Source organism: Aquarana catesbeiana, linkage group LG03, assembly GCF_042186555.1.
Source record: "Aquarana catesbeiana isolate 2022-GZ linkage group LG03, ASM4218655v1, whole genome shotgun sequence".
Classification (NCBI taxonomy): domain Eukaryota; kingdom Metazoa; phylum Chordata; class Amphibia; order Anura; family Ranidae; genus Aquarana; species Aquarana catesbeiana.
The window spans coordinates 74,635,230-74,651,090 of NC_133326.1; the positions used below are offsets into that span (position 1 = coordinate 74,635,230).

Consider the following 15,861-nt stretch of genomic DNA (forward strand, 5'->3'; position numbering starts at 1 on the left):
TCATTTCCTGCTTGTGTGATTGGCTCGCTGATTTTCCCAGAAGTCTACACTAAGACACAAGTCAGATTTCAGGCATCCCCTGGAACAAAAATAACATTTTTGGTGAGATACTCCCAATAAGAACACCTCTAAAGGGATGCAGGCCCAGCAGCTTTCCCCATTAGAGCCCTGCGGGTGGTGAAGCTGGTAATTATGAAACCACTCCAATTAGACTCACTTCCCCACATAATAACAGAGAAACACACATGGATTTCTTCAGAATAACAAAAGGTAGGAATCTGCAACAAAGTTTGTTAAAATCCATGCAATGTACACAGATCACCCAGAGGTGAATGTTTTTTTTATCAACAAATGTGAAGTTAGACTTTAAACTTTTAAAACCATATAGTGCACTTCATTTAGTGGTTCTCAACAATGTGATCCAGATGACAGGTGCTAGTGCTTATATGAAGTGACTTCACAGCAATAGGTTCCAAATAAAAAGCATTGGTGCTTCAGTGATTCCCAACCACCTTCCAAACTATGCGCTACATTTTATTAAATCATTTTTTTATGAAATACTGCACTATGAGGATAACTTTTCTTGTATGAGCCACTATAAGGAAAAGAGAGCACGTATTTAAAGGGCCATATATACGATTGCCAACAGAGGGTTAGAATGCCAGCAGTGAGAGAGAAAGAGGTGGAAGAAGACAGGGGTTTAATTTCCTTTAAATTTACCTTCAACAAAGGTAGTGAAAGGGCCTGCCTGCTTGCATTCAGATTGAAAGTGTTTAGGGTTGACCTCATATTATATGGTTTTTGTAAATCTAAAGGAAATTTGTGCAAGAAAATTGTATGATGTATGGCCAGCCTAAGATTGCTCACCCTAGCATTGGGGACTGCGTGATTTGACCTAGCAAGAGAGGTCATAAGTCAAGGTGAGCACATAGTTTGGAAGGGGGTTGGAAATCACTGAAGCACCAGCACTTTTTATTTGGATTCTATTGCTGGTAAGTCACCTAATTAATGCAAGCACTAGCACCAGTCATCTGGATCACATTGTTGAGAACCACTAAATGAACTGCACTATATAGTTTTAAAAGTTTAGGGACTTTTTTTGAAGGATTATACTTTATTTGTTTTGCACTGAAAATTTTGTTTGGAGGAAGTTATACATGCAAAAGCACTTTCATGATATTTTATGCAAGTCATGGTGTAAAGTTTCTATGTTAATGGTTTAATACATACAGCACAGAGGGTAGAGGTGCAGCAACATTTGCACTTTTTATTTACTTCAATTTGTGGGAACACAATTAGGTTGGATGTGGCCACCAGTGGCGGCTGGTGTATTTTTTTTTGGGGGGGGTGCGGGTGACCCCCAGTCGGTCGGGACACCGCACATGTGTATATATATATATATATATATATATATATATATATATATATATATATATATATATACAGTATATATATATATATATATATACACATTCGCTATTGTTACACAACTGGGTGGGCTCACCCTTTTTTGAAGCCTATAAGAGCCCGAGGCTCTAATCACGTGCTTTAAAAAAGACCTATTGGAATCTATGCATCCGTCGCCCCGCTTGTAGATTAGGGTGCCGGACGCCTGGACGGGGGGGCGCTGGCCACTGGCAGCCTCCCATTATTAGCCCAGTTGTAGGTAATTTTTAGGTAGCGCGGGATTTGTTTTTTTTGGCACTTATTAAACGATTGATGTGTTTAATAACTTAATTTTTTGGGGCTAGAAGAGACTTTGTGTATCTTCTGCCCAAAACCATTTCCTCTTTTAGCTATATTTTAAAATAATTTAAACTGTGTGCAATGGATGTGCAGTGCAGTGTACAGTCGCAGCTCATTACTGGAATAATGTAACTCCAGCCTTCATGCACAGATGTTACATCATATGTTACTGCCTCTAAGGCTGAAGAGGAGGGACAAGAACCTAGAAGAAGCTGCAAAGATAGTGGACGGATTAGTAGGGAAAGCCCTGAACTATCAGCACTGGAGGTGGACAAACCTACCTATTTTTCCTCTCTTTCCAGTATCACCAGGTTCCCCTTTGCTCCCTGGCAATCCAGGCAGACCATCTGTTCCATTGTACCCCGGCATGGCATCCATTCCATCAACACCAGGGGGTCCTAAATAGATAACAGGTATAGAAGATCAATTATACAAACACAAATTTCACATCCTGATTTGCTTCTAATTCTGGTTTATGTAGTATCGGAGGAGGCAGTAAAAGATTAAGAAGAAGAAAAAGACCCTTCTATAACCGTGTGAAGGCTGTAGCACACAGAGATGCAGTGATCTTTTGAAATGGTACAATGACTTCCCCTACCAAATTTATAAAACTCAGTGGGGCTTATATATAAATGCAATAATAAAAAAGTTTTTCCATTTTTTTTCTGTTATTTCTAACCATAGCCCTGCACAGGCAAACTACAAAATATCTATTATGCATTGTTTTTTTTTTTTGGATGCTGTTATTTAGACAGTTCAAAGGATAGGGTTCCCATATCCAAATTAGATTTCTCCCCTATAGGAGCTTACAGGAGTCTCATTTTAGTGTTATATTAGTTCTAACTTTTATCCAAAGGAAATTATTCATTTAAAAAAAAAGTACCAAACCTAATGTTAAGGTTAAGCTCCTAGCAGATATAAAGGGCCTAAACTGACAAAGCGCTGTATTCATCATATATCATACATTAATTTTTTATAAATGCAAGCAGTGTAAGTCTCTGAATTTACCTTGGTATCAGCCTCTTGAAAATGTCTGCACAGCAGGGCTCAGACTGGTGGAGAGAAAAACAGCTCATAGGAGGGGAGAGCAGAGTGACAGAGGAATGAACTGCTTCTCCATCAACTCCATCAGACTAGACCTGTAACATTACTGAACTGTAGTAATGAAAAATCAGATCTCCTGCTGTTGATGCTCCTGATGTAAACCTCAGAATTGAATTGACAGAAATATATGCATTTCATTTATGTATTTAGCTGTTTGCCCGGAGTTGGGCTTTAAGTGCCTTTTAATAAGAATGCCAGTTTAATCAAGTGCAAACACACCCACCTGAAAACTTGGCAATATTATAAGGGTTTGATATTTAAATATTAAACAACAAAGAGAAATATAAAATTAAGGCACATTATACAGCATTTAAAATAATAATTACACAGTAATGTAATTTCTTACCTGGAGGCCCAGGTGGACCTGTAAAATAAAAAAAGTCAATACAATTAAAATTCTGTACATAATCAGATAGAATAGCCAAAAGCACAGTTTAGAGTAGGTGTTTTTGTTGTCAATTGAAAATACTAGCCAACTATTCCAAGTTTGCAACTCCGATTTTTTTTTCATTGAGCAGAGTTACAAGACAAGGATATATGCTCTCACCTTTACACTCTGTACAAGGGAATTATCCCCAAAGCCTCATCAATGATCCGAAACACTTCCATCGTCCAATCATGTGCAAGCACAAACACAGTTTTTTTAAATTTCGCTTGCATATGATTGAGTATTCTTTGCAAAGTAAAACTCCACTACATTTACTAATACCTAGGAAAAACTCCCTTGCAAAGTACAACTTATTTTGCAAAAATAACAATTTACCTTGCGTAATCAAGTCGTTTATGTGTAACCAATTAATGTCACCAACACTACACTATTAAAAAATTATGTTAGGTGCTGTAATAAAACATTGCAAGTTAGAGGCAGCACAGTGGCTAAATGGTTAGCATTTCCGCCTGGCAGCCCTGGGGTTTTTGGTTCGAATCCCAACCACGGCACTACCTGCACAGTTTGCCTGTTCTCCCTGTGCCTGTGTGGGTTTCCCCCCACACCTCAAAGAGTCAGTAATAATCCTCTAAAATGAAATTAAAAAGTCTAATATGTGAGAAAAGGTGCCACTTATCCACTACCCACCTGAGTTCACCAAGTATAAATAGTGTAACATATAACTTCTGTAAGGAATCTTGCGCATCCACCACGTGAAGATCAGCTGATATTATATCTCTGCCACCATATATGCACTCCAGAAATACATTATGTATGCACATGCCACAATCCTCATGTTAATGGAAACTCCACCAGGTCTCCATGTTATACAGTTAGTAGCTTCACCATATAATTTGAAGTATTGCAATAAACTAGCTCACCACACAGAGCCACAAGAAGCCACATATAATATAGTATTTATTGCATGTAATTGAAAAGTAACATAAAAAGCTGCAGCATAGGTAAGACATTCAGTAAAAACAAACAATCGTGGCCAGATTTACTAACCTGAAACAGTGGCGTGATGTTTCATTCACACACACGTCTTTAAGGGTTACACCTCCCTGATTTTTACTGATTATAAGTATACAAGTTATATGTTACAGTTTTGTATATCAGTTTTGCATATTACTTGCTCTATATCGCTTTTGGGAGGTATTTATTATGTTCGTAGCTTCTGATAAGAGCCGTGATCATTTGTAGCGAAGAGCACTAGTGACTGGTGGTAAATTATTTTCTTGCCATTCTCTTATTGGCCAGGCTTTTGTCAATTTTCAAATATATATTTTCAATTGTAATCTTAGGATGGAGAAATAGAGAAAATGATTAAAACAAAATTGACCCACAATCTTTATAATTTTCTATTAAATGGGGTCTGGGTCTGATAACCTCTCCAGGCGGACTGAGGTACAGGGCAAGAAGACAAAAGGTAGAAATAAGAAGGCATGTGAAGCAGTATGGGAGAGCCTGCCAAATGTCACCAGCATCTAAAATGCCACTTGCACGAACCATTAAGAAGAACAAGTGTATCCTTAAGCAAACTAGGCTGATCCAGGTCAACTTTTACCCCAGAATAAGTACTGCTGGGTAACAGAGTAACTGGGTGCTGCTGAGTGACTGAGTACTGCTGAGTAACTGGGAGTAACTGAGTACTGCTGTGTAACTGAGTACTGGTGAGTGACTAGGAGTAACTGAGTACTACTGAGTAACTCGGTATTGCTGAGTGACTGGGAGTAATAGAGTACTGCTGAGTAACTGTGAGGTACTGAGTACTGCAAGTGACTAAATACTACTGAGTAACTGTGTACTGGGAAATTAGAGTCAGGAAGCTAGTTAACAGCTAATAAGACAGAGTACGATGCCCAGCGGGTGTGGACATGCGACTCGGTGCACATCTTGTGGCATGTACGCGTTCCTCGATCATCCGATCAAGGGCGAATACTGCTGCACAGAATGTAAGCACGTTGCTTCCTTGGAAGCCCAGGTCCTGAATTTAGGGAAGCAACTGGCAACACTGAGCACAATCTCCATACTAAAAGAGAGTTGGGAATGTACCCGACAGGTAATGTCAGGGGCCAGCACAGAGGCGGGTGGAGATACAGGGATGCAGGCACCAGAGCATAGTAGTTGGGTGACAATTAGGCAGGGTAAAGAGGAAAGTGCCAGGGAGCCTGGTCCTGGGCTGGAACATCCCAAAAAGTACGCCTTGTTGCGTCATGTTGGGGAAACCAGTCAAGGACCAGCATTGCTGGAGCAGAGCGACGCCCTAGCTGCCAGGGGAAAAACTCCTCCAGTGAGGGCTGGAGCGAGGTTAAGGGTAAGTAAAAATAGATTCTGGTGGTAGAGGAGTCAATTATTAGAAGGACAGAGAGGGCAGTCTGTCACAAAGACCGGAAGCGCCGAACTGTATGTTGTTTACCGGGCGCTCGGGATCGTCACATCACGGATCTGGTGGAAAGATTATTTGGTGGGGATGGGGAGGACCCAGCTGTCATAGTACATGTGGGTACCAATGAATAAGATAGAGGAAGATGGAGAGTCCTAAAAAACGATTTCAGGGACTTAGGAGCTAAATTGAGGAGTAGGACCTCCAAGGTGGTAGTCTCAGAAATACTACCGGTACCTCAAGCCACACCAGAGAGGCAGTGGGAAATTAGGGAAATTAACAAGTTGCTGAGGAGCTAGTGCAGAAAGGAGGGGTTTGGGTTACTGGAGAACTGAGCCGACTTCTCAGTTGGTTACCGACTCTTTAGCAGGGGCAGACTGCACCTAAAAGGAGGGTGCAGCTCAGCTGGGAGGGAAGATGGCCGAATAGTTAGAGGGGCTTTTAAACTAGGTGATGGGGGGGTCCACAGTTAGAGATAGCCAGCATGGAACAAGGTTCAGCAGGTAATATTGGGGGCATTAGCGGTAGGGTCACTAGAATACCAAAACCCAAGGTAAGTAAGTTGGCAAATCCAAATTGCAGCCTCATAACATCTAACAAGGAAATAGTATGCAACCGGACAAAATTACAAGGCTTGTACACCAAAAGTCTAGCTAACAAGATGGGAGAACTGGAGCTGCTAATGTAGGAGGGGGATTTCGATTTTGTGGGAATTTCAGAGACTTGTTTGACAGCTCTCATGATTGGTTGGCAACTATTCAGGGGTATTCCCTATATCGCAGAGATAGGAAGGATAAAAAAGGGGCAGTGGTATGCCTGTCCTGTATATCAAGAATGATGTGCAAGTGAATGTGAGGGATGACATCGCTAATGGAGCAAGGGAGGAGGCCGAATCTTTGTGGGTAGAGCTCCAAAGGGAGGAAACTAAGGGGAATGTAATACTGCTAATACTGGGTGTATGCTATAGGCCCCCTAACCAGAAGAAGGAGGGGGAGGCGGACCTCCTATCACAGCTTGGAGTGGCGGCAAGGATGGGAAATGTCATTATAATGGGGGATTTTATCTATTCAGATATAGACTGGGCAGAAGGAACCACGCATTCGTCTAAGGCTCACCATTTCCTAAATGTCTTGCAGGACAATTTCATGGGTCAAATGGTGAATGCACCAACAAGAAACAATGGGTTACTAGACCTACTGATTACTAGCAATACAGACCTGATCGTGGATGTAGAAATACGGGGCAATTTAGGAAACAGCGACCATAGGTCAATTTGTTTCAGTATAAATCACAGATCTAGGATACACAAGGGCAATACAAAGACACTGAATTTCAAAAGAGCCAACTTCCCTAAACTGCCCTCTTTGGTAAATGATATTAAATGGGATAAAATCCTAGGAACAAAGAACATAGAGGAAAATGAGAGTGCTTTAAGAGCATACTGAATAAAGGTATTGGCCAGTGCATTTCAATGGGAAAATAAGTTTAACTAGTAGCCGCCTGCCCACCATCAAATGACTGCGGGGCGGAGTGGCTCTCGTTCCGGGATGGCATCATATGATGCCGTCCCAGAACGGCTGCTCTCACGCGCCCCCGGGGGTGCGCAACATGGCGATCGTGGTCACGCCGTTTTGCCAGCACACAGCGCGACCCCGATCTTTGTAGCCATGTGATCGGCTGTGTCCAATCACAGCTGGTCACATGTAAACATGGAGATGCCGGTAATCGGTGCTCCTCGCCTCACACTGACAGAGTGTGTGGTGAGGAGGGCCGATCAGCGGCATCTCCTCACAGGAGACATCTATACATGTAATCAGGGCATTGATCATCAGTGCCCTGATTACAATAGTGACACCAGTGCCAGTGATGAGTGCCCACCAGTGCCAGCAATCAGTGCCCTCCATTGCCCATAAGTGCCACCAATCAGTGCCCATTGGTGATTCCAGTCTGTGCTTGCTATCAGTCCTGCCTATCAGTGCCAATCAGTGCCACCTAATAGTGCCCATCAGTGCCACCTATCAGTGCCCATAAGTGCGGCATATTAGTGCCTCCTCATCAGTGCCACCTAATCAGTGCCCATAAGTGCCACCTCATCAATGCCCACCAGTTCAGCCTATCAGTGCCACCTCATCAGCGCACATCAGTGAAGGAGAAAAATTACTTAATTACAAAATTCACTGACAGGAACTAAGTAAAAAAATGTTTTTCTTTTTTTTTTTTTTAGTAAAAAAAAAACCCAGAAGTGATTAAATACCACCAAAAGAAAGCTCTATTTGTGTGAAGAAAATGATAAAAATTTCATTTGGGTACAGTGTAGCATGACCGCGCAATTGTCATTCAAAGTGTGGCAGCACTGAAAGCTGAAAAATGGCCTGGGCAGGAAGGGGGTGCAAGTGCCCTGTAGGCAAGTGGTTAAAAGAGCTAAAAAAAATCCCAGGTGGCTAAACTCCAACGTAAAAATGCATATAAGAGCAAAAGAAAAGGCCTACAAAAAATACAAGGCTGAGGGGTCATTGTCAGCATTCCAACTTTACAAAGAATGCAATAGGAAATGTAAGTGTGCAATCAGGGTGGCTAAGATAGAACACGAAAGGCACATAGTGGAGGAGAGTAAAAAAAAAAAAAAAAATTCTTTAAGTACCGTATTTTTTGCTCCATAAAACGCACTTTTTTCCCCCGTCTTATGGAGCGAATACTGACAGACCTGCCCCCCCCCCCATCGCCGCTATGTCTCAATAATGGGCGGCCGTCTCCCGCGAGCCTGGCAATATCCTGGCTAAGCCCATCACTCACAGAAGACAGCAGCCCCAGCGGCCGAATGGAGTACGGCCGCTCCTGCTGCTCTGTCTTCTATCCGAGTGACAGGCGGATGTGATAATGTCCTTTCTAGTCGCCAGGCACAGGTCAGGCTGCATTGGTAATGGACACAGGTCAGGCTGTATTGTTAATGGACACAGGTCAGGCTGCATTGGTAATGGACACAGGTCAGGCTGCATTGTTAATGGGCACAGATCAGGCTGCATTGTTAATGGACACAGGTCAGGCTGCATTGTTAATGGGCACAGGTCAGGCTGCATTTATTGGTGCATTCAATGGGCACAGGTCAGGCTGCATTTAATAGTGCATTCAATGGGCACAGGTCAGGCTGCATTTAATTGGCACTGCTCAGGCTGCATTTCATGGGCACTGGTAAATATTTTAGTACACTATTTGGTTCAGAATATTTTTTTTTTCTTGCTTTCCTCCTCTAACCCCTAGGTCTGGAGAAGATGCTTGAGAGGGGATATGATATCCATGTACAAATACCTTACTGGTGACCCTAGCATAGGGAAAAATCTATTCAGTGAAAGGGAATTTAAAAAGACACGCGGCCATTCACTAAAACTGGAAGAGAAGCGGTTTAACTTTAAACTGCGTAGAGGGATCTTTATTGTCAGGGCGGTAAGGATGTGGAATTCTCTTCCACAAGCAGTGGTATCAGCAGGAAGCATCGATAGTTTAAAAAACTATTGGATGGGCACCTTAACGACCACAACATACAGGGATATACGATGTACTATTGACATAAACACATACACACACACATCACAGGTTGAACTGGATGGACTTGTGTATTTTTTCAACCTCACCAACTACTGTATGTAACTATGAACTGATATACTTATCTTTAATCTCTTATTACATTGTGTTTAGTTTCTAGTGTCAAATCTTGTAAATAGAAAGAGAATTTTGGGCTTGGGACTTTCTTGGCACAATAATCTTATTGTGCCAAGAAAGTCCCAAGCCCAAAATTCTCTTTCTATTTACATAATATGTAAGGATGTGGCACTGAATATTTTTCCGGTATCCACATCACCACTATGTGTTGATACTTCAATCTCTTTAGTGTCAAATCTTGCCTTCTCGACAGATATGAGGAGTTGGAAGCCACAGATTGTAACTCAAATCCAAATGAAAAATGGCAGCCCAATTCACTTTTGTGGATGGAACACAGCGAGTTCACTAAACAAATAAAGCAATATTTCCTACTATATAAATAATCTACAAATTATTTCTAATATTGTAATTAAAATAAGAGCAAATCAAGTACCTGTTAAGCAGATTCCTCTTGTACTGTTGCATAAATCTAGCATAACTCGCACCTTAGCAATGAAAAAAATACATATTGCATGTATTATAAATCTTAACACATGATAACAATAGTTGTTTAAAGCTGAACTCCATGGAAGATATAAAAAAACACTCTGTATTCAGTAATACATGCTTATATGTAATTATTTAAATGCAGTGTATGCACCTGAATCCGATTTGATATCAATGTCTTTCAGTCCCTGTATAGTAAAGTTCAGAGTAAGGGAGAGAGAGGCAGCGCAAGGAGACAAAATCAGGGATATTGAAGTACAAGGAGCATGCTGGTAGGAGAAGAGTACAAAGTGACAGAGAGATGAGCTCATCAGTATGCTGCTTCTCCTTTGACTATCCAGTCACAGGATGGGGGTGGAGAACAAAGCAGTAAGTGGAAGTGAAACTGCAGCAGAGAAGATTAGGGACAATCCCCTGCTACGCAGGACTGTGATATGCGGCAGATCTAAGTAAATATCAGCTGTCATGTATATGTTTAGTGGTTTGCCTAGAGTTCAGCTTTAATAACACCAAACAACAGTCATTTGAATAGTAGATCTGATTAAACTGTTTCCCTGTGGAGACACTTTAATAACGCACAAAATAGTAATAAGTTTTAAATAATGAACCTCTATACACCAAAGTCAAACTGACAGAATGATTTACAATTCTTTTGATTATGAAAACATTTCATTTCTATTCATCTTTTCAATGCAAGCCTATTTTGTTGTTTGCATGTTACTTTCATTTATTTTTTTTAATGTTTCAAATTTTTAAAACCTTTTGACATTTACAGTACTGGCTTGGCCACTTCCAAAAATTGCATAGCCTGGGGACAACATCTAATGTGTTAACATTGTTGGCCTCTTAATTGTCAAACAAGACTCCTAATTGTGTGGAAATAAAGATGCCCTGTTGTCCATGTCATTTTATTACAATTTAACTAGTATTAATAAAAAATGCATTGCATTTGCAATATATTCACTACATATTCAGATACCAAAAGATTTGTACTATATGCCCAGCTTGATGTTTAATATGCTTTGTGTGCAATCCAGAATATACAGTTCAGGAGCTAAACATCCAGCACTGTCATTCACAGACAAAGAATTTTAATTTTATAGAAAATTATTCAAGAGATTTGCTTGTTTGCTGTTGTAACAGACAATTTTTGAACTCAGTTTTTTTTTTTTGGTAGCTTCAAAGTACAATGTGTAATGATCTAAATAATTTATTTTTCTGCTCCACTACATCAGTCTTAGATACTTCTTTTTGCTCTTTTTGTTATGTTTAGTAATGTATTGCAGTAACTCAAACTACTTACTGAAACCTGGTCTGTCAGTCTAGGACAGTGCATATTATTTTATCTATGAAGTACTTTTTTGGAAAATCCTAGTTATATATATTTTTTTCTTACTAAGCAGAAAATAACATAACAATAACAAAAATAGTATCAGTCGTATTATTATTATATACGTGAGTGAAAACAAGATAATCAGATTTTTGATAAGTTAAATTAATGTAAAAATTATTCATTTTTTTATTTTAGTGGTTTCATGTTATGATTTCCCTGGATTACTCTACCGGGACCATTGAATATGTCATCATCATGAGCATGTCATCATTTTCCGCTCGAATGTAAGACTCCTGTGGCCTGTGGTGATGGCTCCGTTTGTTCCTGGATATGTAAGGTCCTGGTTGTTCATTGTCTTGTGTGGTAACCTCTGATATTAGCTGAGTCAGGTGAGATGTCAGAAGGTCCTCCTGGGATGGTCTTTGGTAGGTTTCCAGCAACCTGACTCTAGAAGCAATGTCCTTCCATTGCAGCAGAATGAATAAGGTTCCTCCTACATTGAGTACTGTGAAAATGATCAGTACAGCTATGACACCTCTGAGTGCTGCACTACACCTGTCCTTTTCAGAACAAGCCAGTAAAGTCACAGCCCTCTGAGTCCCCATTCCAATATTTGAAGTAAAAGCAAGCACTATCTATGCAGCCTCCTTCTTTCTAATCCTCCAGCAGAAGAACAGTGTCTTCTTCAGGGCACAAAGCACTTTTCATGGGCTGGAGCCTGTTTAAATGTCTTGAGTTGCCGTGGGCTGCTTGACAAAGATTATACTTTGAGATCCAAATTAATGATGTGGAAGTGATGGCAGAGGCGTGTGTGCAGGAAAGGCAAGGAGGGGCCCTGTACGGGAATAGATGGTAGCTTGGAAACAACTGTTAAAAACCTCATCACATTTTAATTGTATGTATCAGCAGTTAGTAAAGAATTGGCAGAAAAGTTTAGTAAGACGTCCTCATTATTTGGAGGAATGGAACATGTGGCCCCTACTAAACAAACGTGAAGTACGAATAGCTGAAAGACAGAGCTTGTCATTGTACAGAAGATATGTAAAAAAATCGAAATTTTCTAGATCATGAGCAATAAAATACATCATACAATACATTGTTCCCGCTGCTCCTAGTAGTAGTGGCTGTATTTACTGCAGCACATTTTAAAAGTATTTCATATAAAATGTGAATATTATGTTCTATGCATCTCATACCAAGAATATTTGTAATGATATAGACTTGTTCCTTTAGCTACAGTGGATATAAAACCATGTTATTTTATTTTTTTATTTTTACTTCCCTCCCCCTGAAAGATTTTAGTTTGCTTTTCAATTGGGTTGTACAGTTTATAGGTCACATTAAAGGTAGAAAAAGTTCTGAAATGATTTATCTTTGTCTCATTTTTTTACATAACAGAAACCGGACAGTTTTTATATCCATTGTATACAAAAATGTAATCTTTAATATTTATGTCCCCTGGTGAAGCAGTTACTACTTATTGTTTTCTGTTATCTTAGACTAGGATGCAAAACAACAGTTGTTGAAAAATATTGGCCCCTAATACGCCACCATTGTTTTAAACATCTTGAGGCTGTTTATAAAAACATTGAAAATTTTTTAAAAAATAGGATTTTTCCCATGGTGACCGATCAATAGCTTTGTTTTATTCTCCAAACAATACAAGGCGAAATATGATTAGTCACCATTGTCAACTTCTCATGTTTTCACATTTTGTCTTGCTTTTCTTTTATAAACAGACTCAAGACTGTCATAGTTTGGATTGATACTTTTTACATGATACACCATTATACCTTATCTTAAAAAAATGCTTACTATTTTCACATATACATTAAGGCTACCACATCGGACAGTTTGTAAGGCACTAAGATTCAGATATCATTAGAGTAGACTCCTGTACACCCCCCCCCCCTCCCCTCTGCTTAACCTTCCTGACGGTATGATTATGTCAGATTTTTGATGCTGAAAATGGTACATTGTTTTGCATGGAATTGGAATGGAATTCGCATGGAATTTGGCGTTTTATACTATAGGCCTGTAATTCTTAGGAATAACACACTTAAATCTGTCTAAACCAGAGTCTAGTAGACATCCCGGGTATGATAACGTTTGAAACACAAAATCATAAATTATAATATAATAACTATAAATAATAATAACAAATAATAATATAATAATAAAATGTATTCACTAATGTAATCAAATCAAAAACACTGAAATTTGCTTAGTTGCAGAATTGTCGCTGCCATTACTTTCAGTGTTTGATGTCGAATTTCCCCACAAATCAATATCGCTCAATTCTGCAAGTGATTCTAATTTATTATCGCTGTTTTCTAGCTGGTCTAAAACCGCTTCTGATGTAAAGGGACACTTTTTGGTTTCTATGGACAATCTCAAGTTTCCAGGCAGAAAGAACAGTGTATATAATATGAAACTGCAGGCAGGGCACTGGACAAAGCACTGGGGACAAAAGGGAGGTGAAATAATTTGATACAGTAATGCAATTTGTAAGATTACAGTGTACTGTATGTGTTATGTGTTTTTAACTTTTTGAATTTGGCGCCGGGCTCCATCCCAATGCGTCGTGTCACTCGCAGGGAACGGAGCTCGGCACTGTGATAGATCGAGCGGACACAGCCGGATCCTGGGGACAAGGTAAGTAGCTTTGCCTGGATCCTGCGATGCGATCTCGAGTGTGGCTGGGAGTTACCGCTTTTGGTATTGGAAATTCACCCCGAGCCACACTCGGGAATACCGCTAGAGAGGTTAATAGATAATTAATAGAAGCGTTCTGTAGTTGTTTTTCACAGCCAGGAAGAAATCAAAAGTTCCTTAAATGTTTTATATTCTTATTTTAAGCCAGCAGATAGAGTTTTATTCTTCATGTTTCCAGAATATCCCTCTCCACTCTGCTGAAAAAGCCAGTGGATTGCATATCAACCACTTCAGCCCCAGAAAGTTTACCCCCCCTTCATGACCAGGCCATTTTTTGCGATATGGCACTGTGTTAATTTAACAAAAAAATAGCGTGGTTTGCGACACTGTACCTAATTAGAATTGCTGTCCTTTTTTTACCACAAATAGAGTTTTATTTTGGTGGTATATGATCACCTTTGTGGTTTTTATTTTTTGTGCTATAAACAAAAAAAGACTGACGGTTAAAAAAAAAAAAAACAACAATATTTTTAACTTTCTGCTATAAAACACATCCAATTAAAAAAAAAATAAAAAATCAAATTTCTTTATCAATTTAGGCAAATATGTATTCTGCTACATGTTTTTGGTATAAAAAAAAAACCAATAAGTGTTAATTGATTGGTTTGCACAAAAGTTATAGCGTCTACAAACTATGGGATATATTTATGGAATTTCTATTTATTTATTTATTACTAGTAATGGCGGCGATCAATGATTTATAGTGGGACTGCGACATTGCAGTGGACAAACTGGACACTAAGTGTCACGTTTGATACTTTTATGGGGGCAAGTGACAATCAATACAGTGATCAGTGCTAAAAAATATGCACTGTCACTGTACTAATGACACTGGCAGAGAAGGGGTTAACATCAGGGACGATCAAAGGGTCAAATGTGTTCCTAGGAAGTGTTTGCTAACTGTGTGGGGGGTGCTTTAACTGTGGGAAGACAGAGATCTGTGTTCCTGCTTAGCAGAACCACAGGATCGCTGTCTTCCCTACTAACAGTTTGGCGATCTGCCTTGCTTACATAGGTCGACCACCGTTCTGCCTCTGTTGGGAACATTTTGTGTGTTTTTTCAGTGGAAATCGGGTCTGCTGATTGGCTTCTGCTGTGTCAAATCACAGACCCGGAATTGCAGGATCACATACCTGTACGTAATTCTGCACAGAGGAACCATCGCTCTGCAGTAAAGGTACGTGGGGTGGTCGGCAACATGTTAATTAATTTAATGTAATTTAAAAAATTAAATACATAAATAAAATCAAAATTTGCCTAAAACAAGTTTACTGAAGGTTAGGTGGGATAAATACATTAGGTTGACCTGAACTCATGCACAAAAGGCCTGATTTACTAAAGTTTGAAATGAACCTCACTTCAAATTTTAGTAAAACAGCTCCAGGTCCACATTACTTCACCTCCCTTCACAATTTAGTTATTAATGCCAATATTGTTATGCTTAGGCACAATTTGCAACTCATGGGTTTCTACTGTAGATTGTAATAAAGGATTTCCTAAAATGTTAGCAGAATAGTAACCTGGACATACTAGGTAATTCCTTAACCTAGTCCCTGGGTCTAGGTGGCTAATCAGTTTCAAGGCTGTTGTATCCCTGGATTTTTCTTAAAATTCTAATCAAATTTAGTGGTAATAAAGTAGAACTTAACGGTATCTGAACACCACAAATCGAAAACGTTATTCAATTAATTTTTTATTATTCAAACTAATCTCACCCATCCATCCATGTCTCCATACTTTATTTTGTTAAGAAATTGACCTTTTTTAGCTTTTGCCATCTTGAGTAGGGGCAGATCATTCATGTAGCATTTACTTCCTGGAATCCAATTTGAGTTTTGTTCCCCATTAAAGAATGTTTACTGTTAATGATGCCTGATTTTTATTGACAGGGATTATTCTTAAAGGGTTTCCGTAGATGTGATGTCTGCATTGGTTTTATTTTTTAATTTTTATTTGTAACAGGTGATCCTGACAATAATAACACTCACTGTATTGTGTCTAAGGAAT

General features: G+C 39.5%; 1 protein-coding gene across 1 annotated transcript in view; it reads right to left on the minus strand.

The window, feature by feature from the left end:
* Positions 1 to 11,915, minus strand: part of GLDN (gliomedin) — a 38,444-nt gene extending 26,529 nt beyond the window's left edge. Inside the window, exons 1-4 of the mRNA XM_073618691.1 lie at positions 11,370 to 11,915; positions 9,754 to 9,805; positions 3,197 to 3,214; positions 2,028 to 2,144 (exon numbers count right to left, since the gene is read on the minus strand). Of these exons, the coding sequence (XP_073474792.1) occupies positions 2,028 to 2,144; positions 3,197 to 3,214; positions 9,754 to 9,805; positions 11,370 to 11,744 (562 nt within the window). The 5' untranslated portion in view covers positions 11,745 to 11,915. The remainder of the gene's footprint in view (positions 1 to 2,027; positions 2,145 to 3,196; positions 3,215 to 9,753; positions 9,806 to 11,369) is intronic.
* Positions 11,916 to 15,861: the final 3,946 nt, after the last annotated feature.